The 23,479-nt window shown below is 41.1% G+C and overlaps 2 protein-coding genes and 1 non-coding gene across 6 annotated transcripts in view; 1 reads left to right on the forward strand and 2 right to left on the reverse strand.

The window, feature by feature from the left end:
* Window positions 1–15,602, forward strand: part of LOC148420743 (microtubule-associated tumor suppressor 1 homolog A-like) — a 54,133-nt gene extending 38,531 nt beyond the window's left edge. For both annotated transcript variants that reach the window (XM_088419503.1, XM_088419504.1), the window contains 8 exons: window positions 6,834–6,957; window positions 7,043–7,133; window positions 8,635–8,740; window positions 8,847–8,920; window positions 10,735–10,827; window positions 12,244–12,360; window positions 12,476–12,573; window positions 13,471–15,602. In XM_088419503.1, coding sequence (XP_088275629.1) covers window positions 6,834–6,957; window positions 7,043–7,133; window positions 8,635–8,740; window positions 8,847–8,920; window positions 10,735–10,827; window positions 12,244–12,360; window positions 12,476–12,573; window positions 13,471–13,684 — 917 coding nt within the window. In that variant the 3' untranslated portion in view covers window positions 13,685–15,602. The remainder of the gene's footprint in view (window positions 1–6,833; window positions 6,958–7,042; window positions 7,134–8,634; window positions 8,741–8,846; window positions 8,921–10,734; window positions 10,828–12,243; window positions 12,361–12,475; window positions 12,574–13,470) is intronic.
* A 1,978-nt stretch (window positions 15,603–17,580) lies between these two features.
* On the reverse strand, window positions 17,581–23,302 carry LOC148420744 (fibrinogen-like protein 1). Of its 3 annotated transcripts, none has more exons than XM_088419677.1 (7): window positions 22,450–23,302; window positions 20,660–20,828; window positions 20,062–20,221; window positions 19,879–19,976; window positions 19,712–19,800; window positions 18,048–18,232; window positions 17,581–17,953 (listed from the first exon to the last, which is right to left on the reverse strand). In XM_088419677.1, exons 1-7 carry the CDS (start codon window positions 22,594–22,596, stop codon window positions 17,728–17,730), a joined length of 1,074 nt encoding a protein of 357 aa, XP_088275803.1. In that variant the 5' UTR covers window positions 22,597–23,302; the 3' UTR covers window positions 17,581–17,727. The 3 variants fall into 3 exon arrangements, with proteins under 3 accessions (XP_088275803.1, XP_088275805.1, XP_088275804.1); XM_088419679.1 differs by having other exon boundaries at window positions 20,660–20,959; window positions 22,450–23,301; XM_088419678.1 differs by having other exon boundaries at window positions 20,660–20,963; window positions 22,450–23,301.
* Window positions 22,855–22,941, reverse strand: trnar-ucu (transfer RNA arginine (anticodon UCU)). Its single transcript is given in 2 exon segments — window positions 22,855–22,890; window positions 22,905–22,941. It is a non-coding gene; the product is annotated as a tRNA-Arg (tRNA).
* Window positions 23,303–23,479: the final 177 nt, after the last annotated feature.

Consider the following 23,479-nt stretch of genomic DNA (forward strand, 5'->3'; position numbering starts at 1 on the left):
CAGGAGATGCCTTTTTCACGAGCATGTGCACCAAAGGTGGATAATGATAATTGCCGTTTTGCATGACAAGAATAAAGAGAAAACAATTCACTGTCAAAACCCCACAGGACACATTTACATGACTACATGCATTGCCATGTAAGGTTAACATGTCGTATTATTAATGCAGTACTTCCTCTTGCCAATTATTAATGACAAAGAACTTCCTTTGATCTTAAAGACTAAAAAAATAAATAAAAATCTAAAATGTTGTATTACTATGAAGTACAGACATTTACATGCCAGACCTGGTGGGTGGAAGTACGAGGGGTGCATGACAAGTTTTAAGTATCGTTTATAAGAATTGATGCATGTCCCGGTCAAGTGTTCTCCTACAGTGGAGATTCTCTGTGTTTAATATATACCGAACTGATAAAAAAGTGCTTCACCGCGATTACCGCAACTGTTCAGCCTTTGATGGGGGCCATATTGAACAATACATGTTCATTCCATCAGTTGTCCCACCACAGACTAATCATTCCTTTTATGGTTTGATTGACCTTTGCACATGTCTTTACACACAGCTGAAGAATGCATAGACCTTGGCTCACACGCATGGGCTGCCACAAATAGAATCAGCGTTGATCATTTTAATTAGTCCGTGTTTCCCCATCGTCAAATTTAATTTATTTTTAATCTTACATACGCATCATTTGGCCATTTCATTCCCAGCATGTATTTACTTGCATTGAGAAGTTCTGCAGGAACTTGGGGGTAAGGGTTTCCCTCCCTCGTCTCATTCCTTCACTAACTCAATTTGATACCTGTAGTTTATTTTTTTTAAATCAAAGACTTAACTCAAATATTATGAAAAATAAGGAGACAAGTCAAACTAGTTAATGGGTGCCAGAACCCCCCCGTGATAAGTGAAAAGCCGCAAAGTAGAGGTACCCACGTTTTTTAAATGTGAAAAGTGTTTATACTTTACATATTTAAGATACATATTACTGTAGTACACATAATTACTCAACTCTTAAATTATTAAACTTTATACAGCATCTGTAGTGTTATCCCTTCCCATCCATTCGGCTATAGTCTCACGGAGAGCTGCAATTATATTAGTGGCGCCGGGAAGTCTCATTAAAGTGAAGCCTGTAGCTAATCAAACATGATAACGATCAGAGTTTACACTTGAAATTACAATTTATTACAAAACAAACGTAGGTAAGAGATATACAACACTCTGGTGAAGAAATCTGCGATGCACCGAGGGCACAATTGGGGAGACGCGACGTAACGAGGGATCACCGGATTACAGTATATCGATATAGAGCAAATGTTATTGCCTAGTCCTAACATTGAGTAAATCAATGACTGCAATATGCATTGTGCTACATGAAAAAATAACCGGTTTAATTTGAATCAGTTTTAACAGCAACAATCAAAGGTGGGTAAATGAGTTTGTGAAAGGCCAAAAAGCTGCAAATAGCTGCAGTAGTGGCACAGAGTTGAGAAAGTGTGTCCAAACCCGGTCCTCGAGGGCCGGTATTATTCAAGTTTATCATGTTTCAGCATACTCAGCAGAAGCTTGATAATGATTCTGATCATTTGAATCAGGTGTATTGGAGAATGATTCTTGGAAAACATGCAGGATACCAGCCCTCGAGGACTGGATTTAGACACACTTGCAGTAGCGCATGTCCATATGCTTTTGTTTCTGTATCACAACTAGAAATCTACATAGACTTCTGTAAAAGGAAAAAATATAAATGTCATTTAAAGCCCCTTTTCAGATTTTACCAGCAATCAGAAGTCTGTGTCTAAAAAAGAAGTCTGTTTTGAGTATTTTCCCTGTTCGTCACTTGTAATTCAACGTTATTATTCTCCTGGTACCTACCTACAAATAGCTTCTTGTTTCTTATCTTACCCGGATGTTGTAAATGATCTACTGTACATGTTCACTATTCATGGTCATCCTAAGTAATGCAGCAAGCTAATAAGTGACATTGGCACTCATTTTAATTGATTTCATTTATTTTATTTAATTTTTGTGTATTAAATAAAAACACAAGTTCTTAAGTTTATGGATATACTGTATATTATACTGTCTTTGAGGTGAAATATGGGGCTTATGAGGTTAATGATAAATGATTTTCGGTGACAGACCTTATAGACACACACACACCCCAGACTCAGTAACATCTTTAGACTTCTGCAGTGTGTCCAAACAGGAACAACCTGTCGTGTCCCATTCACAGTTTAATAGTTTTCCTGTGACATGTTATCGTTTAAGGTGGGTGTCGGCAACCAGCAGCTCCGGAGTTGCGGCTCTCCGTGGCTTGCGAAAATAAATAATGTAGTCAATGCAGTTTGTGCAATTTGGCAATAGGGCGACACCTAAGACGTGTTATGAGCGACAGAACACGAAATGCACGAGACAGACAAACAGCTTCAGAAGTAAAACAGGAAACAGAAATACAACACGGCCTTTTAGATTAAAAGTACAAATTTCAGAATAAGTATTCAGGTAAGTAAGAGGAGAGACTTTTGTCATGCACCTAGTGGTAGGATGACAAAGTACCGGTACTTGATTTGACATGTAGTGTCCGGATTCTGAATAAATCCCTCACGCACTAATCTGCCTCATCACCAGTCACTTTACCGCATGCTCACATGCACCTTACAAACCCTGCACAGTGCGGGAAAGCTGCTTAATACATAATATTTTGGAATACTTGATATTTTGCATCCTCATATGTGTACAGTTTCTTGCACTCCATCTACTCTACCATTCATTATTACTGCCCTTATTGCACAATAACACTTTTTTTTTTTATTGCCTACTTTATTATTTGCTCGATGATGGATATGTTTATATTGGAGAAAAAAGTTGAGAATAGATGATGCGCATTTATTTAATACAACCACCTGCCGCCACAATGCACACATTGCCCAATGTGTGCGGTGCAGCACGAGCCGGCATATAGGATTTCCTCAGCTGTTATTGGCTTTATGTTTCAATTGCCACTTCAGCAGCTGCATGCACACAAAGCACAAACAATATTTGAATCCTATTCAATGGGTTCCAGCAACTGTTCCAGCAACAGACAGTACATAGTTACATTACATGCCAAGTTTTGATCAAACGTGTGTATGTGGTCAATGTCTCGTGCGCTCTGTCAAGGCAATCAGTAAGCCATCACCATCATTGGTGCAGTGAGAAATAAATATTACTTAATCAGAATTTGAAGTTCAAACTGATAAAACATCTGATTTGGAATGTACATACATCTGTGTTTCTCTTGTTGAAATGTAACAGGTAGGCATGCATACGCTTGTGAGAGCTGCATTGTGTCTTGTTGAAATGTAACAAGTAGGCATGCGTATGCTTGTGAGAGCTAAAGTAGTCATGAAAGGTATGAGTTGACTACATAATTCATAGTTCACTAGCAATTGTCTAGGAATGTATCATTTGTCATTGATAAGAATAATGAACCTGGAATGTGGAACTGAAAGTGACTGCTGTTTCTTGCGAGGTGTTGACTGTGTAATACTCTTCCTCCTTTCACGTTTGTAATGAGTCAAATGTCACTGCATAAGAGCCACATCTGGCTTTACTCCCTTCACACAATCTTTTTGAGCTACTTAAGTGATTTATGTCAGTTAAAGAAAAGTGTTGCATTTACAGCATGACAAATATGTCATAACGGTTGGCCTTTCACACTTAGCTTTTTGTTGTTTCTCTTATTGTTTTGTTCTTTTTGGAAATTGTTGAACATATTTTTTTTTTTTTCTCTTGCATATGGTCTCGGACTGCCTGTCCAGCCAGTTCATTCTCCTTCTTATCTAACCACTTTCCGTTCAATTAGTCTAATCAACACTAGATGAAACCAGTTACCTACCCTGCATTTTCCTGCTAGGCCCTGTCAAATCATCTCACCCTCATGTCAAGCTTTCTCGCCCAAATTCCTGTTCTGTCTGCCCAGAATCTTCCCCCTGTCTGCCCCTGACTTTCTGAACGCCTGCTGCCCTGTTCTGTCTACCTGGATTTTGACACTGCCTGCACCTGACTACCCATACGCCTGTTGCCCCAGTAAAAAGAGCCGCTCTGCTTGGCTGACTATTATTTCACCTCCCTGATCGGACTCTCTGCCTTGGCTTGGCTTCATCTGCCTGTCCCCTGCCTCCCAAGCCTCCATGTATAAGCCACTCGTTGTCAAACTGCGGCCAGTTTCCTACTAATACAGATGTTCTCCAATCTTACCGTCTCTGCACACTCTTGGTCCACTCTCTGATTGCGATCGTACACTCTGGCTAGTCATGGACTCAGCTCGCAAGCCCTTTGAACCGGACTGCCTCGGCAAAATGAAGGTAATGTTGGACCAACACTCACGCCAGCTCACTAATAGCCGTCGGCACCTCGTTGGCTCAGGCTACGACATCCTCCACTCCAGCTCATCAGCCGATTGCTTTCAATGTCCTCAGGCCCCCGGTTGGGACCCCGGAGCACTATGATAGCGACCCAGAGACTTGCGCAGCATTCTTTGTTAACTCCTCCCTACAAATCCCGCTACAGCGCCAAATGTTCGCTTCCAATCAGGCTAAGGTAGCCTTTGTCATAATTCATTCAATACCAGGGATGTATTTTCATGTTTTCAGTCCAGACATTCGAACCCAGATACTTAATATCTGGGACTGAATGTCTGGAAGCATTAAAAAACTATTGAAAATATGTCCCTAGCATTGAATGAGTTAATCACTTGACGGGGCAGACATGGCTGTGGGGATTAGTGGAATGAGGACAATAATCACCAGCCTGCACTTTATTCCTGATGATTTTGCAAGACATCTGGAATATATTTGGATTCAGCAGTGCAGGCGATGAGTTGGGCCGGGATGGCCATGTCTCTGCAACAAGGGGACAGAGTGGTGGCTGATTATGCCATTAAATCCTAGCTAGAGCCAGCCTTAATCCTTGGCTCATCCCCGTTCTTGTTGATGCCTTTTTGCATTGCCTCTCCAGCCATTTCAAGGACAAATTCTTCTGTCCACTCTGGACGGTGCATAGAGTTGGTTACTCATATCGACTTTGGTACGTGGTGTCTCATTTATGGTCAGCTCAGTCAGTGAGAGTCAATGTCCACAAGGAGGTGACGCTGAGGCACCTTGTGCTTGGAACAGCAGGCATGTCCTCTCTGTGCAGCTTACCACTGTTTGTGTTGTGGAGGAGGAGGAGCTTTTATTATCCAACAGATTCCCGTTTCATGTCCGATTTATTTTCACGAACTCTATATTTGTGAAGGTTTATATTTGTGAATGTCATGCCTCCTCCCTGTCTATCTAGGATATATATTCACGAGACAAGATCCAAATTAGGTGCGGCCAACTTCTCTGCTGTCATCTTCTGGCCAGTTCTTTCACCCAGCAATCAATTACAACGTTTCCTCAGATTTGCAGCACAGTGACAGCTCCAATTACTGCCCTCACCAGTTCCAAGCTTCCTTTCTGGTGGACACCGGAGGCCGGGAAGGTCTTTCTGGCCCCCAAGAATGGGCTTTTCTCCAGATGCCGGACCCAGACGAACAGTTTATCATGGAGATGGAAGCCTCGAACGTCAGGTTAGGAGTCATCCTGTTCAGCGGTCCCAGGAAGACAGGAAGCTCCAGTTATGTGCATTCTTTTGACAACAGTCTCCTGCAGAGAGTAACTACGACATTGGCTGGATCCTGGTGAAGACTGACCACAGGAATCTAGAATATAACCGATCCGCATCTGATACTTAACTCCCACCAATCCCACTGGACATTGCTCTTCACCTGATTCAACTTCATACTGTCCTATCACGCTGGTTCCCACACTGTCAAGCAAGACACCCTTTTCAAGTAGTTTCCGGATTAGAACAAGCCAACCAGGGACCCTGCGCCCATTGTATCTTCCCCCTGCATACAGTGATTGAGGAGATTGGGGAGATTATAAAGTCAGTCGTTAGAGGACAGCCTGACCCTAATTCCTTTCCCCTCAATTGCTTTTTCGTATCAGATAGTCTCCGGCCTGAGGTGCGGTGGGCACGCTCATCCAAACTGACAAGCCATCCAGGAATCCAAAAACCCTTGATGTTCTCCATCAGCACTTTAGTTGGTCTACCATGGATAGAGATGTCCTTGAATTCATCAAAGCCTTTCCTCTCTGTAACCAACATATGCTTTCTAGTTAGTCTCCGTCCTCTCTGTTTTTCACCCCATCCTGCCACGTTTGGCGATATTAACTGCTGCAAGGGTTGCACGTTCAAAACGTTGGTTTGTAGTCACAAATTCTACTTTTTATGCAAGTTCCCACATGTTAGTGCAACCGCTAAAGCGCAACAAGTTTCCAAGCCGTGCCTGGTATGTTTCTATGAAAAAAAGAAAATACGGTATGCAGGTAGGGGGGTTGGTGGGTGTTAACCAAATTAATGAAGCGACACCCATCGTGACCAGTAAAAATTGACAACCGAAAGTTATAAACTGGAAGACATACACAAACATTATCGTTTCCCAATGATAGCCCTAAGGAATAAGGTGGATACAGACATTGTAATTGTACGATGAGTTAGATTTGGATTTTTTTCTTTTTTTTTTTTTTTTAATATATGCCAGTTGAAACTCATCAAATTGACTTGGATTATTAAAAACTATACAAAAACACATACGTGTTCAAAGTTGCCTGTTCAGATGAGCCCAGCAGAATCACATGCAACAATTACTGTGATTTTCAGACCTATTACTGTACATAGGTTCATTTACCATTCAAAGTGCGACAAATTGTTGTTGAAGCGGCATTGAATGTTAAACGCATGATTTTTTTTGTCCGTACAGTGGCATCGTCTCAGTGTTGTGACCGTCTGCACAAGGAAAAGGAGGAGGCACGCATAAATTTGGAGGAGGCCTTGAAAAGGCTCGATGAGCAACACAAGGAGGAATTAATCAAACTGGAGGACAGGTACAGCACTTTAACACGCAGAAAATGTACAATCATAGTTTTATGTATAAACTCATTTTTATTCTGTCTTGTTTGTGTTTGTCAGATTAAGGACGTTTTACCAAACAGAGTGGGACAAAGTCCATCAAACGTACCAGGAGGAGGCGGACAAATGTTGTATGTTAATGGAACAGCAGGTCAGAGAACACACTTAAGTATTCTTTAGCCAACAATCAGCTGCTGGCAAAATCTCGCACAAATCTTAAAAGCTTGGTCTTTGCCACTTTGCTTCCAAACGTCTTGAGATAAGAAGGAAGTTGTTGCTTAAAATTCAGAGTTTATATACATGCACACACATTCCAGTTGTCACTTTTGGCGCTCGTGTTGATGGCACAAAAGAACATTGAGGGTTGGACATTGTTAATTACATTTTCTTTGGCTTAGTCTATATGGGACAAAAAAAAAAAAGAACTCAACAATGACACTAAAGATGAAGAACAACTTCACAACATCTTATAATTGCAGCTGGTTGATGGAACACAAATATGATGGTAATTGTTGCAACACATACTTGTACTGTAGCTAATAAAAAATATATATATTTTCACTTGTATTAAACAAACCACGAGAACCAACCAATGACAGTGTAGAATAGCAGTGATAACAAACTTGCTTCAGTTCTCATGTCCATTTTGATGAATCAGATGATTTGATAAAAGATTAATATGCACAAACAAGTGCTGTCAAACAATTGTTTTTTAAACTAATTCATCCATCCGTCCATCCATTTTCTATAGCCATTTATCCTCACTGTGGTCGCAAAATTAACCATAATACTGTAATTCCCAAATATAGGATGTTTTTTTTTCCCAAAAAAAATGAAGGCCAAATAATGGGTGGGTCCTATTAACCAAACTTAAAGATCAGACGTTTTTTTCAACAACGTTTGAGGAAGATTGCATCACTCAGGCACGTGAGCCAAGTTATGACGAACAGATGCTAATTTCTATATTGGATGTATTCTTACTTATGGTAATTACGGTAATGGGACGAGCTTGACTAGAAGCAGTCGGTTGGTTGTAAGCAGCCGTGGCGAACAACCTCGGCTAACACAAGCAGCTTGCTAGCTGCAACCACCGCATTGTTTTCAATAAAAGAAGCAAGCAGACTGAACCGGCGTCCGAGGTCATCCTTGTTTACACACATAAAAATTACAGTGAACATGTGATGATAGTAGCTTGGCAGGTTAGAGACCGTGAGGCTGCCACAAGGTTTGGGAAAACCAGCTAGCGCACAGTGACCTAGAGTGGAGCCTGTAGCCGGTCAAACAGGATAACAGGGGAGTAGGGTTTATATTTATTTCAACAGAACACAGTGAAAATCTAACCTTCTGCCAGATGTTTGAACAGGGCAATCAACTTTTTCAATCAAAACGATGCCCGTTTTTGTCTGTTTTTGTGCCGGTGACTTAGATTGGTTGCAAAGTTAGCTCGTCTGCCAAACGATGTTAAGTAGAACTGAGTCAACTGAGTTCGTTTTTCCTTCATGCTTTATAGAATTTTAATCTCCAAAGGTCCGGTTTGACAGCCTTACGACGAACATAATATCTTTTAACGATAAAAAAAGTGTTCACAGTGATGTACTTTGAGCAGAGCTCAGTGATCACTAACTAAATGACCGTTGCATCCACTTCGCCAGGTGGAGGAAATGAAGACCAGGCATGAAGCTGAGAGGAAGAACCAGGAAGAAACTCACAACCAAATCATTGAGTGTATCAAAGAGCAGCACGAGGCCTCACTACAAGGTGAGTTTAACGCATAATATAAAACAGACACAATCATTTAGCAATGGTTGATATACTCTAATATACATTTGATATGAATGTGTGTTTCTCAAACTGTTCATTTTAGTGCTGAAAAGAACTCAGGAATCCGATCTGGAGAACCTGGAGAAAACGCGACAGGAAACAGAAACCACACTTTCTGTAAGAGGAGTTGAAATTTTTATTCAAGCAAACCTCTTCATCATAAATACTGATTGTCAAAGCACTGAAACTGGGACATCACTTTAATACAAACCCAATTCCAATGAAGTCGGCTCGATGTTTAAATCGTACTGTAAATAAAAATAGAAGACAATGGTTTGCAAATTCCTTTTTAACCTATTAGAATTCCACATCTGCAGCACGTTCCAAAAACGGTGGGGTAGGTGGCAAAAAAAAGAGGGAGAAACTTGACCAATGCTCATCAAAATACGCGTCCGTAACATCCCACAGATGAATATGGAAATTTGGGAAAGGCGGGGTGCCATTATTGGTGACAAAAAGAGCTTGCCTAATAATTGATAGACGTAAAGCTGAGGAACTTCTTTGATGAAATATTGGAACAGTTTAAAGACAATCTTCCTCATCTTACAATTGCAAGGAATCAAAGGGCAATATGTGATTTTAAGTTTTCCACAGTTAAATGTGTGCATATCAATGTTGGAATCCTACCTTTGACGCTTTCGAAATTCACTTTTTTTGATAAATGGGTTTTTGTGGTGGCTGTATTTCTAACCAGGAAGTAAAAGTACCAAGTAGACTTAATCCCTGGTCATCTGCTCAGATTTTGAGAGCGCAGAATGTGCAAGGAAGCCTTCAAAATGCATCAACGAATGAAAATAACACTTTGGGGGTATTTAGGGTGACAAAGCAATATTGTAACATTGTTAAAAGCTCCAAAAAGTTGAATTTCAATGAAAGAGGCCCTTTAAGGGATTTCATCTTCTGTGGTAGGCGGTTCGGTGGAGCAGTGGTTAGCACGTCCGTCTCACAGATCAGGGACCTGAATTCAAATCCACTTCGCTCCGGCCTTGCTGTGTGGAGTTTGCATGTTCTCCCCGAGCCTGTGCAGGTTCTCTCCCGGCACTCCGGCTTCCTCCCACACTCCAAAAACATGCATGGCAGGTGAATTGGACATACTAAATTGTCCTTAGGTGTGATTGGGTGCATGAATGCTTGCAATTGGCTGGCAACCAGCCTACTACCCAAAAGTCAGTTAGCTTGCTTGTTGTGTTGACCCAGAAGGACTTCTTTGGAAACAATGTATGTGCATTATTTTTAGTATTATTTTTACTGTCTCGTTTGATAGAAGTACCTTGTTAGTTTTTGTACTTTAATGATATAAGTCCACCTCCCACCCAAGTCGGTGTGACGCGATCTTGTTTGCTCTTTCCGAGTGAACATAACAAGCAATTTACAGTAACTGGAGACCAAGCAGTCAAATCTATGTGCTCTGATTGGCTGGATTTGTGGCACATTCGTGACGTGTGTGCCACACTGAGCGCGCAGAGAGTACACGACTTGATCGAGCGGAGAGTTAGATGTTGAGCAAGGGAGTAAAGGCTTTCGTGAACGAGCAATTTGAGATTGTGACAGAGCAAAAAGTTTTTCTGTGCTCAAAATCCATCGTTGCTCACCCAAACTCGCTCATTTTTTTCTATGCTAAAAATCTATCCTTGCTCGCTCAAAATCTTTCATTGCTTGCTCGCGATTGTGGCACAAATATAATTCCATAAGCTAGGACATCATTGAAGGCCTGAGTGTGACATGCACGCACCGCCACTGCTAAATATAGTAGTCGTATTAAGTGTAGGTTGATCACGATTCTGTTTGTATTTAACACAATTTAATTGGAATTGGATTTAAAAAAATTGTTCGATAACCCTTCATTATTTCACCTGACAGGACCAAATTATATTTTGGGGACTGATTTTGTTGAGGATCAAATGTTAATTCTCATTTCTTCCTTCTATCAGGACAAAATATCGGAGCTGTCAGCCGAAAACGCGGCCCTCAACGAAAAGCTGAAAGCAGAGGAAGAGAGGCGGATACTGACAGACAAAAATCAGGTCGGGACTTTTACTGGTGCAACATGGCCTCACATGAGTCTTTTGATAATCATTTCACGACTTTGTGAAAAAGAACGGTACTAAGTTCAAAGAGCAGAACTAAGGTTGTGCAGATATGAGCACAGCTGCCCTCTGCTGGCCTGCAGAACAATACTTTTCCCACAACTTTACAAAAGCTGAACTCCTTGATGACAATCACTTTGCAACTTACTGAATAATAGAAGAATGTAATGCATGCATTTGACAGGAAAGGAAAAAAAAAATCACATCGTTTGCTGGATATGCACAATATAATAGAAGCCAATACGCTTAAGAGGTTAGAGGAGCCTTCTTGATTTCTCATGGTTGCATTAGGGCAAGTACCGTATTTCTCGGTGTATTATTCAAACTGCCTTTTTTACTTCAATTTGAGTGAATTTTGCAAAAACGCGAGTACAAGTCTACGCCTGACTTTAGTAGTTACACTTATCGTGGCTGTCCAATGAAAACACATGGGTATTAACATCACAAAATTACAGTATTTTTAGACCCATTTCTTCATCGTATAGCAAATAACATACGGTTATTTGCGGTTATGGAGTGAGGGGGTGGGGCGGAAACAAGACAAGTGCGAGGCAATGTGCGTGCGCTCGTGGACGCAAATGCTGAACCTAATGTTGCAACAATAAAATGATTTGAAGTGCTTTCGTTTTTAGACACGGTTGAATATGAATTCATTGAAAAGCTCTCAAAGTCATCATCATAATCTGACTCGCCACATAGCTCCTCCCATTTAAATCCCAGACATCCTCTCCTTCCTGCTCACCATTTGTGCAGACATCTTCGTTACTCTTCCACAGGTAGTCATCTTCTGACCTGTCCTATTTGTTTAAAACGTACGTCTTCTGTGACGATTTACTGATCGTCTTACTTGGGACGTTCTTTACCCAAGTGACAACTGTTGTTTGATCAGAGCATGGAACGTTGCCATCCGCTATCTCCCCCCACCTGCCGATATCCGTGTCGGCTTGTTCAAGCACATGTCCGAGGGCTGAAGGAGAAACATCAAGCCAGCCTTTCCTTTTCATAATGGGTCAAAGTCCGTTGGAAAAATGATCCTCGCAGCCTCATTGTTGACAACAAGGAGGCAATAAGGCGGCGCTTGACAAAAGTGCATTTGAAAGTGCAAACACGCTAAAACGGAGGCATACCATATTGAAGTAGAAGTATATATAATCATTTTAAGCCTTGTAAATGGCATATGACTTATTTCACATTTGAATTAACGTCATTCGTCAACGTCATATTTTGTGTTATGCGGGTATAAGTCGACCCCCCCTCAATACAGGGTTTGAAAATGAGAGAAAAAAAACTCAACTTGTACACGGAGAAATACCTTCCTGTAATAATAAGCTGTGTATGTGTGCATGTATGTAGAAGGACTCCCACGTCGTTTACCTGGAGCAGGAGCTTGAAAGTTTGAAGGTGGTGCTAGAAATCAAGAATAACCAGCTGCACCAAAAGGAAAAGAAGCTCATGGAAATGGACAAACTGGTTAGTAGTACTGTATTCATTTTTAGGCATTGTCATCAAATCAATCCCAAGTTAAAGAACAATGTTTTTCATGGTGCTCTCGAGGCTTAAAAGTGTGTCACTTGGTGTGTCCTAGGTGGAGACTAACGTGAAACTGGAGGAATGTCTGACGAAGATTCAGCAGGAAAACGAGGACTACAAAGCCAGGATGGACAAACATGCAGCTCTCTCAAGGTACGTATATACTGTACACGTGTTTGTATATAGATAGGCTGGTTCATTAGTCTATCCTTTTAAAGTTAGGTTCTCAAAGGGAGGTCCGCGAACAACGGGTGTCCGTGGCCTTACCCCTGGGCGTCCTTGAAATAATTTGGGTTATTAACTCATTCAGTGCCATGGACGACAATTCTCGTCTTTTTAAATTGTAATAACTATAGTAAAATTCTGGGCAAATGCGTTTTGGTTCTGGAGGAGAGCTGACACCCTTGACTATTGTTTACCTAATATAATCCAGTTGAGCACTGTAGTGATAACTGTGACCGATAGATGGACGTGTTTCCACACTTATAACACAGTTATTATCTACATGCAATTCAAAGTAAGGAATGGAAGTCAATCTTTCATATGACAGCACCCATATTTACTTAGACATAGCACATAATATTCTGTCAACCTTGACAGATGAGTGAAAAGGCTTAATATACTGGCCCTCTAGAGGTTTCTTTTTCCAAATAACGCTTGACACTGAAAGAGTTAATATAAATATAATAAAAAATATATACATTTATGTGTATAGATAAATAGATAGCTAGACATTTGAAATAACAGCTCAAGGAATTATATCAACAAACGGCGCCCTCGTGAGGTTGAAGCTGCATTACATCAGCAAGAAGAAAATGCTGATACCAGACTTTGGTGCCACCCGTGACTGTAAAATTATCCCTTTAAATTTGAATAACCCGCTATCCTCACTGCTCACCAGATAGCCTTGTCTGCAATATATTCTAAAGAATGGACACGGCAAATTTTGAGAAAAAAGAAAAGTCGCCTCCGCATCTTAATGCCATTTCCAGAACGTTCTTCGCAATGAGTGTGCCCCTTTGAAAAAGATGTCTCCGACTGTGACTGCAGGCAGCTGTCCAGTGAGCAAGCCATATTGCAGCAGACACTGCAGAAAGAGTCCAAGGTCAACAAGCGTCTGTCGATGGAGAACGAGGAGCTGCTGTGGAAACTGCACAATGGCGACTTAGTGGGGAGTCCACGCCGCCTGTCCCCCACGTCTCCCTTCAGCTCTCCGCGGAACTCGGCGTCCTTCCCAGCCGGTGCGCCCTTATCGCCGAGATAACGGCACCCTCTTTCCTCCAAAGAGCTTATTCCCAGCACCAGATGGATGGAAGGGCCACAAATTGTTGAATGCAGGATTCCTTTGGAACATTTTGGAGTCAAATATCCCTTGCTTTGAATGCAGAGACATGGCAAGATGCACTTGGATATTAGCGTGGGGCTTGTTTAGCTTCTGACTCCAAAGCTCAAGAAAATCACAGGCATTGCTCAGGGTCTGTATATAGCACCTCTCCTTATGGTTATCTGCCTTTTTTTCTGTCATGTCCAAAACTAGGATGAAGCTGGGAAAACTTGACGGGACGTGTACTTTATTTGCTCGGCAAACCGTTATCGCTCATTTCCATGTTGGTGGCTTCACAAGGATTGTCAGCCTGTGTTTTTCGTTTCGAGAGGAAAGAGTTGTCTCCAAAGAGCGTAGCTCAATCGCTGGGCTGCTTCAGGCCGCCGGAAGAAGAACTTCACGTGCTTAAGTGAGCAAACGAGGACTTCTCCTTTAGTTCAACTGACCTAAACCCATAGACTTGAACTTGGATGTTCTTGTTCTTTGTTTGCTCCTTCCAACCTTACTCTACTATGTGGAATGTAACTCTCCTTTGTAACTCTGCCTGACCAAATGATACCCGAACTCCCATTTAAGAAAATGATTATATCATGCTTTGATTCCTTAAAATCCCTCTTAAATAAGTACAATTGTCACCTTGGAAAAATCACCTCACGACCTGATTTTATAGCTGGTCACTTATGTTGTCACATTTGACTAACCTTTCTCACAGTGTGAAATCATTTATTTAGAGACACGTTCCTTGAACCCATAGGGAAAATGTTGACCCAACTTGGGCTTTTTGATATGCTTTTTGATGATTTTCAGGTGTGATTTCACAGGAAAAGCATACAAAAAAAGAGACACTCGAAGGCTGAAATATTGCATATTTTCCACACTATAAGGCGCACTGGATTATAAGGCTTCAATGAATGACCTATTTTAAAATGATTTTCATATATAAGACGCTCTGTATTATAAGGCGCATAGAATAGAAACTACAGTAGTTGCTGCTGTTGCGCTATGCATCCACTAGATGGGGCTGCGCTAAAGGGAATGTCAACAAAACAATCAGATAAGTCAGTCAAACTATATTAATAGAATATGTGTTCTCACAACTCCGCTCACTCCCAAAATGAATAAAAATCCGTTTTATTTTAGCACTATCCGAAATATCATTATGATTCAGATAAATACTCAAACTATTTAATCGAATTGCAACCAAAAACCTTATAATTTATTGTTTTGTTGATTCAGAAACAGTTTCTGGATTTATTTTTAAAAATCGCACATTCTTTTGCAAAAAGCCACCTTGACCCCATATAAATTCCTTCAAAATTGGAGCATACAGTATATGTACAGCACATCAAAATTTCAAACAGGGTGTTATAAAAATTTTAATCGCAAAAAATACACTCGTAACTGAAATGCAGAAGTAAAAATAGAAGAATTTACAAACTTGCAGTTTATGTGCTGTATAAGGTGCACTGGATTATAAAGCGCACTGTCAGCTTTTCAGAAAATTCAAGACTTTTAAGTGCGCCTTATAGTGTGGAAAATACGGTAGATTGTCAAAACATGACAACTTTCAATATGCCATGCTGCCATCCATTCTAAATGCTTGCAAACAAGAGGTCTCCTAAGATGTGTCAAAATTCGTCCATGTCAGGCTCATTTGAAAATTGGAAATATTGTCAATTTTGGACATATTGAAAAGCTCGTGTTTTCCCCCAATTTTTGCTTTAATCCTTTCAACGGCAACTCGCAAGTGGCCAATTTTGCAACCCTTTTAACGACTTCGATGATTGGCTTAGCCTGGACTCCTATAATGCAAAAGTCTTCAAAAATTATGACATAATAAATATTCCAATTTCATAAATATACAGCGTAATTACCTTTGCCATTATTGCATTTTTACAATTTGTGTACCGAACATAAAGTGTACCCCCCAAAAAATATAGATAGATAGATAGATAGATAGATAGATAGATAGATAGATAGATAGATAGATAGATAGGGCAGATTCCACTGCACATTTTGACTATATATATATATATATATATATATATATATATATATATATATATATATATATATATATATATATATATATATTTATATTTTACAATGTTATGATCCTTTCAAAGTCGTTGGGTGATAATAAGGGTTAGTGAAAAATCCCTGGACACCCAGAAATTTAAATCAGGGGTGTCAGACACATTTTAATCATGGGCCAAATTATACTTTTATTTTCTGTCGGAAGGCCATTATGGCTGTGAAGTCAAAAAAATTTTAAGTGTACTTTAACTTTCTGTTGGCTGGCCGTTATGGCTGTGAAGTCAAATACATTTTAGTTAGTCAGAAATTTGAACTCATAATTAGCATTTTGCGGGCCACATAAAAGGATGTGGTGGGGCGGATTGGGCCTACAAGCCTCGACACCTGTGATGTAGGTGTATAATACATGTGAAAGTTCTCGTTTAATGAGTACGCAAAACCAGGCATACAGAAATTCATTCAATAATGAATGCCTCATTGTAATGACGGTAATTGTTTGTTGTTTTGTTTTGTTTTTTCCTCACGGTGCAGTCGGAGGTTTTCAAACACATTTTAATCGTGGGCCAAATTATACTTTTATTTTCTGTTGGAAGGCCATTATGGCTGTGAAGTCAAAAAAAAATTAAGTGTTAATTTTACCTATTTAGTCAGAAACTTGAAGTCATGATCAGCATTTTGCGGGCCACAAAATAATGTGGCGGGCCGGATTTGGCCCCCGGGCCTTGAGTTTGACACCTGCGCTTTAAGGGTTTTAAGGGTTTTGCTCTCTCTCTCTCTCTCTCTCTCTCTCTCTCTCTCTCTCTCTCTCTCTCTCTCTCTCTCTCTCTCTCTCTCTCTCCTCTCTCTCTCTCTTTCTTTTTAAACCCTCCAATTGGGCAGCACGGCTCAATGGTTGACTGGTTGTTTCCCTACCGAAAGGTGGTGGGTTCCATCCTGACCATCGTGACAATGTTGGAGTGTCCTTAACCCTTGTGGCATTATGTTACGAATTATGGAAATTAATTTGATATTTTTTTATGATATCATAAAATAATCAATGGGGGGGGGGGACACTAGGGAGCTGAAATTTCCAACAGATGATTAAAACGTGTACATTTTCAAAATGCATCGATTCTGACATTTCTATGTGATTGCAGCAGGACGTGCGATTTTGTGTACAGCAATAATCATATTTTGGACCATAAAAAACATTAGAATTAAAATTTTTGAGATGCATTTTAATAGGATTTATTACAACGGTTTCCTGCAATTATTGCAACATTCCGTTGAGTGTTGGTCTAACTGTAAGCAAACCGAAAATTTTTGTTGACTTGTGTTTGCGTAACCTTAACCCTCAAGACAGTAGGTGGCGGTAGAGACCAGTTAATGGCTATGAAAGTGTTGTCATCACTTCACAGGCTAAAAAAAACAGACCGTACCACTTTTCAATTTTTTGTGGGCGTTAAATGTAACCTACATACGCATATATGGATACAACTAACGCCACTGGACAGTTCGAGTGGTTGAAGTCAAGAAATATTCGTAAATACCGTCGCTTAAATTATTACGCCTTTAAAAGCATTCATAACAAACGGGAAAAAATACAATGTGTATAGTTTGCAAAATGTGCGCTCAAGGGTTAAGCAAGACACTGAACCCCCAATTGCGCCTGCTGATGTGTCATCAGTAGCTAAACGATTAGCCGGTGTTTGAGGACCTAATGTAGAAAAGTGCCCGTTATCATTCCCAAAAACTTCAGATATACCCCGAATACCTCAATGTTTTCTCATTTTTGGAAACGGGATAGATACAACATGACATCCAATTTTGGTAACGTTTTAATTATTGTAATCCAACTGCAGTGACGCTTTAACCAAAACATGAAACAACAGAAGTACAGTCAAGTCATCTCAAGAACTACATAGTACAGTCTGCTGTTGTAACTGCAAAGTTAGCGTGATTTTCAGTCAACGGCCAAGTGTTTGGCGAGGGATGTGGCCTGCCCTTTTCCCCGGGTGCAGCCGTCCAAGTGCCTTGGCTTTTGGATGCTGAAGGTCGGCGGCCCGTACCATCATGACTACTGATTTGATGGAGTACCACCATCCGTGCCAAGTGTACCACACCACCCCGTCGTCGGTCATCGCTTGGTACGGTCCTTTGTAGTAATGACCATTAAGGTTTCCTGAATCACACCTGCCCAGGAGAATTCGCAATATGAGAAGAAAATGCAATGGAGCCCATTCATTTTTCCGCACGTGGGTCAATTAAAAGGAGAAAAGATTTTGACCTGCTGAACCACCAGCCTGACTTGCTGTGCCTGATGCACTTGCCGTCTCCATTAGGCTGCTTATCGTAGGTGCTGAATTTGATCCCGGCCGATCTGCCTGGAGTTTCTTTCTTGGTGCTGCGCACATCAGCCAGGGCGTCCCCTGCATTCCCGTTGTACTCCCCCAAATGCAACCGGTACAAGTCCTTCCACAGATAAGTCAGAAAAATGTGACGTTAATGTCAGAGATTGATAACAAAACAATGGGCACACTACCGCAGATTCCACAACAGTAAAAATGGTCAAACAGTTGAATAAAATGCATCCATCCATTTTTCTATAGCTGCTTAGTGGTGCCTATCCCAGCCGTCTGCGAGGGGCACCTTCAACTGGTTGCTAGCCAGTTGCAGGGCACAGAGGGACGAACGACCATTCAGGCACCCAATCAAACCTAAGGACAAATTAGAGCATAAGTGTCAAATTCCAGTCCTCGAGGGCCGTTACCCTGGCTCTTTTCAAACCCTCTATCTCAGACACATCTGATTCAAATTATTAGGATTATTTTCAAGAGCTTGATCATGATTAGACTCTTTTTTTTGGGGGGGGGGGGGCATTTTGTAGCCAGAACTTCCTTCATTGGGCCGATATGTTGAGGAAACCAAGTCGACTTTAAATGATCTCATAGTATTATTACCGTACACAACAAATTTTGAAATCAGAAGCATTCTAGTTTGTTCATTTATTGTTTATATGACAAACCAAAAAATCTCAACTTTATTTTTCATTATACACAACAAGCTAAAGTTTTGGAACTGACTTTAGCAAGGGTCATGGAAACTTACATGATTTGCTTTCGCGGGCATGACGTGGTGGGCCGGAGTTGGCCCCCGGGCCTTGAGTTTGACACCTGTGCTTTAGAGCATGGCTGTCAAATCCAGTCTTCGAGGGCATGTTTTCCGTTTTTCTTTCCCAAACACATCTGATTGGAATAATTAGCTTATTAGCAAATGCTACAGGAGCTTGAAAATGATTCTAATCATATGAATCAGCTGTATTAGAGAGAGAAGTTTAGAAAACATGCAGGATACCGGCCCTCGAGGACTGGAGTTTGACACCTCTGATTTAGAGTGTCCAATACACCTGCCACGCATGTTTTTTGGAATGTGGGAGGAAGCCGGCGCGCCGGAGAGAATCCACGCAGGCTTGGGGAGAACAGGCAAACTCCACGCAGGAAGTCCGGCGTGAGGTGGAAATGAATTCGGGACTCTGTGAGGGGGACGGACTAACCACTCTTCCACCGAGCTGCCTACCCACGTTGAATAAGATACTTTATCCTAATGAGAGGAGCAGATTCAAAGGTGGCATAGTAGGTTGGGTATGTGAAAGGTTTTGGGACTGATGTTACAAAAGATAACTATACAAACACAAGACCGCAGTATGTGTTTGACTCAAGGGTGACGACTTTGAACATGAAAGGCTGAAAGTGACTTTTTGTAGATGTGCCAACGAGTAAATCAGCGCCGAAGCGTTCACACAGATAACAAGTCCTCAAACCTGTATCTTTGCTCGCGCTCAGAAACGACACGTTCAGTCTAAATAAAAGCCAAAGTGTTGTGAGAAATGAAGCGTCCTTCTTTTCTCACAACACCACGGGGAGGTTAAAGATAAGGCGCTTGCGACCTTACCGTCTCGCTGTCCACCTTAAAGTTCTTGTACTCGGCAAATCTTTCTTTCCCCTCAAAATCTTCCATATTAATGCGCAAGTCGTACTCTCCTAGAAGAGACCTTTTGTTAACTTGTGACATTTCACTTCGAGCGAATGCGGAGATACTGTATGCCTTGTGAGATACACCTTGTGAGGTGAGCTGGTGTAAGGCATCATTGCCCATCCAGAATTCTCCATCCGGAGAATGCAGATCCCCGAAGCCGTGCTTGTACTCCACCCAAGCCCTGCGTACGTAGACGGATTATCGCACTTATTCCGAATGACGTTTTCGATCTTCTTTTTATTCCGTATTGGCACAGTTACACACACCTGTCGAAGTTTTCTTTGCCATCTCTTCTCCGCTGAAAAACTGTCCACCCTCCTCCGTTGTTCATGTCGCAGTAGACACTGAGCGCTGCGGGGGAGCTATCGGGGCGGATCACATATAAGCCGCTGGCCGCGTTTCCATCGGCAAACACCTCGGAGCAGTCTGAACACACAAGTCGGGAGCAAGCGATGGACGCGTTTTGAATGCATGTGTTGAGTGAGGCGCTCATAGCCAGAAATGCCACCAATTAATGCACCCGTGTTAGAAATAATTGACATGTTCTATTACCGATATCCTTTCATTTTCATCGCAGTTGTACGCTATTTTGTTCATCGTAACATTGATTAGAATTTGGGGGGATTACCCTGAGTTAGCGTTTTTCTTGGGCGGTTAGGTTCAAACTGTAATGCATCATTTCCCACTTATTACTGGGCACGCTTTGTTGCGGAGTGTTGTAGGAACGTTGACATATTACGGAGCGACCCTTTCAAACGTGCCAAAGCAAACACCAAGGACGCCGCGGACCGCCTTAACATACCATTGTACGCTAGTTGCGTTATTTAGTCTGTTGAGCGTGAGCAGGCGGAAAGAAAGGCGTACCTCTGTGGAGGTTTTGGGGTCCCAGATGTGAATTGGGGATGTGCTTCAGCTGCTGAGCCTGATGGCCGTGCAGCACCTTTATGTATCGGTGCTGCTGGTTGATGACATTTGTCAGCTCCTGGATCTTCGCTTGCAGGCCGACCACCATCTGTTCACACGGCGTAGAGACCTGGAAAAGAATCGGGTCGCGCAAGTCATCGCAGGCGCCGATTTAGTTCAGCTCGGCAATACGAACGCGTGAGCCGTGGCTAAAGCCGCGGTTCTCAACTTGGGGTTTGCAGACCGCCCGGGGTCCGTGGCCTGACTGGCGGGGGTCTATATATATATATATATATTAAAAAAAAAACACATATGTTTGTGTTGAATATACAGTATATGTGTTTGATATATTTTTATAAATGTAATCATTTTGAAATGTGTCAAAATGCGTTTTGTGTCTACGATTGCTTGCTAACGAGGCAAGGAAGCCAGCACACTAAAGCGGCATTTGATTTTATAATGCAAATAAACGGTAGCAACATTTTTGGGGCGAAATTGACCCCGGTTGTTATAAGGAGGTGCAATTTTCAATTTGTATTTTCTAAACTTCAGTGTAACTGAAAACTATCAAATATACTTGTTATCAAACTAAATATGTTGCTGATAAAAAAAAGGTTTTTTTTTTTGTTTGTTTACGCAAACATTTGCAATCGGGTTCCTTGGAAAATTTGCTTTCTCAAAGGGGTCCCTGACTCCATAAAGTGTGAGAAGCCCTGGTCTTATCAAAATTATTAAAGCCATTCTCCACATGACTATTACAAGTATCATATTACCATTGACATTAGTTGGATCGTGTTTGATGATATAAAAAGGTCTATAACATTCAATGAAGTGAAAAAAACATGTTGAGTAAATTTCAAATATCGATTCAGTTTATGTGGTTAATTCCAAGCCTTGTTAGTCGGACAGGCGACAAAACATCTTTCGCTAAAAAACAAATGGACAATTCTATATCCTTTTAAAAACTGTGCCAAACTAGGGCTGCACAATGAATCGAGGTTTAATCACGATATCGGCTTCACGATTGGTGAAGCTGATCCCCGGCGATATTAACTTTTAAAAAGTCAAGCACTTCTGTCGGTAAATCAAATCAAGCGCTTTGCAAGCTTCCAGGAACCTGGAGGGAAAAGCCAAATCCAAATCCGTTTCCTGATATATACAGTGCTATCTGTCAATTGAGACCCAAAATTGGAATAAATTCGGTTTGAAATGACCGAAAATGACATTTCCACTGCTAATTGATTAAAATTGACTTAAATAATGTGCTTGGTTTTAAGTAGGCTTCTTTTTTCCATTGGTTTACACTCAGCACCTAAGTTAGCTGTGTGACATTTGTTTTAATTATTGACTTTATTTATATATTTTAGTTTATTGCTATTATTTGTAAGTATCAAGCCTTGAAGCCTTGTTTATATACTGCTTGTTTAAAAAATGCATATAATACACATGTTGATGAATAACGTGATTAATAATCGTGATTTCGATATTGACCAAAATAACCGCGATTATTATTTTGGCCATAATCGTGCAGCCCTATGCCAAACAATTGAAAACAAGCTAACGGGGCTTCGCGGATTTACTCAGAGCACACTGGCCCAGCATTAAATTTGCTCATGTAAATTGACTTTCATTTATATGAATTATCATTCATCATACTCATACTCTGATGAATGACCAAAAGTCTGTCAGCAAAGAAAAAAAAAAAAACTTTCACTACCATTAATGTTTAAGAATGAGGTGGGATTTCTTACCGCTTCGGAGACAGCCATGAGAAAAATCAAATGCAGTGATTTCATAAGAACGGCCATCATTTGAGTCCTCTTGCGTCTTGGTCTCTGGTGCTCTGTGCCCTCCTGTCTGCGGTTCAACATTCTTAAACACTTTAATGTGTACGCCATCTACTGGTAGGAATCAACACGATCGTGATCTTATTGGGGGCTTTAGAGGTGTCCACGACTGAACGTTTACAAACTACAACCTTTAAATACTCGCTGGTATCAGTATTGAAATTATTAATATTCTAATTTATTTTAAAAACTTATTCGGTGACGGCAAAATCTAAACTGCTGAAAAGTCTTCAAAGAACCTTTTAATTTACACGACCAGTTAAATGACAGAAGATGAGAACGACACAATCAAAACTGCTTAAAAAAATGCGACTCCGGTGGGACTCGAACCCACAACCTTTGAATCGCTGCACAGAGCCTAGAAGTCCAATGCGCTATCCATTGCGCCACGGAGCCACCTGTTGCCCAACGATGCATATTACATTAAATTGGTAATACATTATGTGTAGGGCGATTCAATGGCTATTGGTATGAGAATCCAATTTGACGTCCCAGCGCTTGTTTTGTGCAAGGCCTTTGCAGAAGCTCGTCCAAATTTGTGGCTTGCAACGAGGAGGATTTCCATGCAGCGTCAGTACCTTTGCCCAATCCCCACCCCAGTGCCTCTCAATAATTGCACCTTCAGATCGAATCAAGAAAAGAATGCGTAGAATTTCTCAATTTTCGTGTTATGTCGCAGAACGAGTTTTGCGCCCGTGTTCCACACATCATCTGGATCTTAAAATTGACTGGCGACTGATTACACATGTGGTCTCGGACAACGGCAGTCCAGTAATTTTGTGTTTTTTGACTGCAGATTCGTCACAAGCCAAATGGAAAACGTTGAACTGCATATAGGTTCTGTTCGTCAATAAACGTGAAAGAAAGAGGGTCGTTGAGGTTTTTGACAAGCAACTCCTGATTATCACCAATAAATTGTTAACTTAGTAGAAAA

The sequence above is a fragment of the Hippichthys cyanospilos genome, chromosome 7 (assembly GCF_059441005.1).
Source record: "Hippichthys cyanospilos isolate Australia breed blue-spotted pipefish chromosome 7, RoL_Hcya_1.0, whole genome shotgun sequence".
NCBI lineage: Eukaryota > Metazoa > Chordata > Actinopteri > Syngnathiformes > Syngnathidae > Hippichthys > Hippichthys cyanospilos.

Coding starts and splice junctions, on each gene's coding strand:
- LOC148420744 (XM_088419677.1), bottom strand. CDS start 22,596: ATGGCGTACACATTAAAGTGTTTAAGAATGTTGAACCGCAGACAGGAG. Junction 20,222..20,659: donor ACCCCAAAACCTCCACAGAG/GTACGCCTTTCT, acceptor TTGTGTGTTCAG/ACTGCTCCGAGGTGTTTGCC. Junction 19,977..20,061: donor GGCAAAGAAAACTTCGACAG/GTGTGTGTAACT, acceptor CTACGTACGCAG/GGCTTGGGTGGAGTACAAGC.